Here is a 2279-nt window from a genome sequence, read left to right as displayed (position 1 = left end):
AAATGACATACAGACAAAGGGCTGATATCCAAGATCTATAAAGAACTTCTCAAATAAAATCATAAAAAAAGAAAGGTGAGGGCACCTGGGTGGCTCAGTTGGTTAAGCAACTGCCTTCGGCTCAGGACTTGATCTTGGAGACCTGGGCCTGACTGCCACATCGGGCTCCCTGCTCATCAGGGCATCTGCTCTTCCCTCTAACCCTCTCCCTCTATGCAGTTTCTCTCTCTCAAGGAAAAAAGTAAACTATTTTTAAAAAGAACTTCTCAAACTCAATAGCCAAAAAACTAATAACCCAGTCAAAAAATGGGCATAAGACATTAACAGACACTTCTCCAAAAAAGACTTAAAAAATGGCTAACAGATACATGAAAAAATGCTCAACATCACTAGCCATCAGGGAAAGACAAATCAAAACGACAATGAGACACCACCACAACCAGTTAGAATGGCAAAAATTAACAAGAAAGGAAAAAACAAGTGTTGGAGAGGATGTGAAGAAAGGGGAATCCTCTTACATGTTGGTGAGAATGTAAAGTTGGTGTAGCCACTCTGGGAAACAGTATGGAGGTTATTCAAGATGTTAAGAATAGAGCTATCCTCTGACTCAGCAACTGCACTAGTGGGTATTTATCCCAAAGATACAGAGGTAGTGAAAAGAAGGGGCACAGGCTACCCCAATGTTTATAGCAGCAATGGCCACAGTTGCCAAACTGTGGAAAGAGCCAAGATACTCTTCAAAGGATGAACAGATATAGATGATATGGCCCATATATACAATGGAATGTTACTCAGCCATCAAAAAGTATGAATACCTAGCATTTGCATAAACATAGATGTAACCAGAGGGTATTAAGCTAAGTGAAGTAAGTCAAACAGAGAAAGACAATTATCATTTGTTTTCACAAATATATGGGACATAAGCAATAACACAGAGGACCATAAGGGAAGGGAGGGAAATCCAAAGGGGGAGAGATCAGAGAGGAAGATGAACTATGAGAACCCAAAGACCCCAAGAAACAATCTGGCAGTTTCAGAAGGGAGGAGAGTAGAAGGGGATAACAGGGTGATGGTATTAAGAAGGGCACATGTTGTGATGAGCACTGTGTGTTACACCTATATAATGGCTAACTAAGCATAATAAAAAATACATATATACATACAACATACATACTTACATAGTTTCACTTGGGGAAAAAAAAGTGTTAGAAAATCATAGGTTGGGGAACCTGGGTGACTGGGCATCAGTGGGTTAAAGCCTCTGCCTTGGGCTCAGGTCATGATCTCAGGCTCCTGGGATGGAGCCCTGAATTGGGTTCTCTGCTCAGCGGGTAGCCTGCTTCCTACTCTCTCTCTGCCTGCCTCTCTGCCTACTTGTGATCTTTGCCTGTCAAAAAAATAAATAAAATCTTAAAAAAAAAAAAATAAATCATAGGTTGAGTCCTTACAAACTGGGCACTACTGTGACTCCTCCTTAGTCGCATGGTCATCTTGGTACAGGGCTCTCCACTGTGATTCAGGTCCTCTCTTGGCAATGGTGACATCATTTTCCCATCCTCTCTTGGTTCCTCCTTCATCAGAACAGTGCGAGGGCATATGACACCTTCTTTATCTAGGGCAGTTAGAAACAAATCTCAAAACAAACAAATCTTTTCTCCCATCAAAGTCACCAAACCAACTCTCCCACTTCTGTACTTTAACCCACACATTGTCTCATGGCCCTATTAAGCTTCACCTTTCTTCCGAAAAGTCTTATCCCTGGCCATTAGCCCCAAGCCCATCATCTTGGGACCAGCCCCATAGATCTGCAGTTTCTTCAGTTCTGGATTCTTCTCGATATCTTCCTCTGTAGGTTCTGGCTATAAAAACAAGGTTCAAAGAAGGAAACAAGTTACATATGTGTATGTATACACACATACAAATACGTATTTCAGGCAAGATCTAAACTTCCATTATTTGCAAATTATCTTGGTAAGATCCCAAAAGAGGTCACAGAGACTAAGGTCAATCAATAGTATACACTTATCTTTAACTATTTTAAGATTTATTTATTTATTTATTTAAGGAGAAAGCGAGAGAGTCAACACAACCAGAGTGGGAAAGGGAGAGGCAGGCTCCTGCTGAGCAAGGACCCTGATGTGGAGGTCGATCCCAGGACCTGAGATCATGACCCAAGCCAAAGGCAGATAACTGACTTAGCCATCCAGGTGCCTCTATTTTTAACTATTTATTATGATGTATTTTTACCTGTAGGTAAGATGTGGCTAGACAGGAGTTAA

At 41.2% G+C, this 2279-nt stretch overlaps 1 protein-coding gene across 1 annotated transcript in view; it reads right to left on the bottom strand.

Moving 5' to 3' along the window:
• Positions 1-2279, bottom strand: part of LOC111139964 (lysine-specific demethylase 5D) — a 43514-nt gene that overhangs the window by 38076 nt on the left and 3159 nt on the right. Inside the window, exons 2-3 of the mRNA XM_022492358.1 lie at positions 1736-1859; positions 1449-1612 (exon numbers count right to left, since the gene is read on the bottom strand). Of these exons, the coding sequence (XP_022348066.1) occupies positions 1449-1612; positions 1736-1859 (288 nt within the window). The remainder of the gene's footprint in view (positions 1-1448; positions 1613-1735; positions 1860-2279) is intronic.

Source organism: Enhydra lutris, unplaced genomic scaffold (assembly GCF_002288905.1).
Source record: "Enhydra lutris kenyoni isolate GAN:26980312 unplaced genomic scaffold, ASM228890v2 scaffoldscaffold130, whole genome shotgun sequence".
NCBI classification, from domain to species: domain Eukaryota; kingdom Metazoa; phylum Chordata; class Mammalia; order Carnivora; family Mustelidae; genus Enhydra; species Enhydra lutris.
Note: the sequence above shows the minus strand (reverse complement) of the source record. Positions and strands in the feature narration are given on the sequence as shown.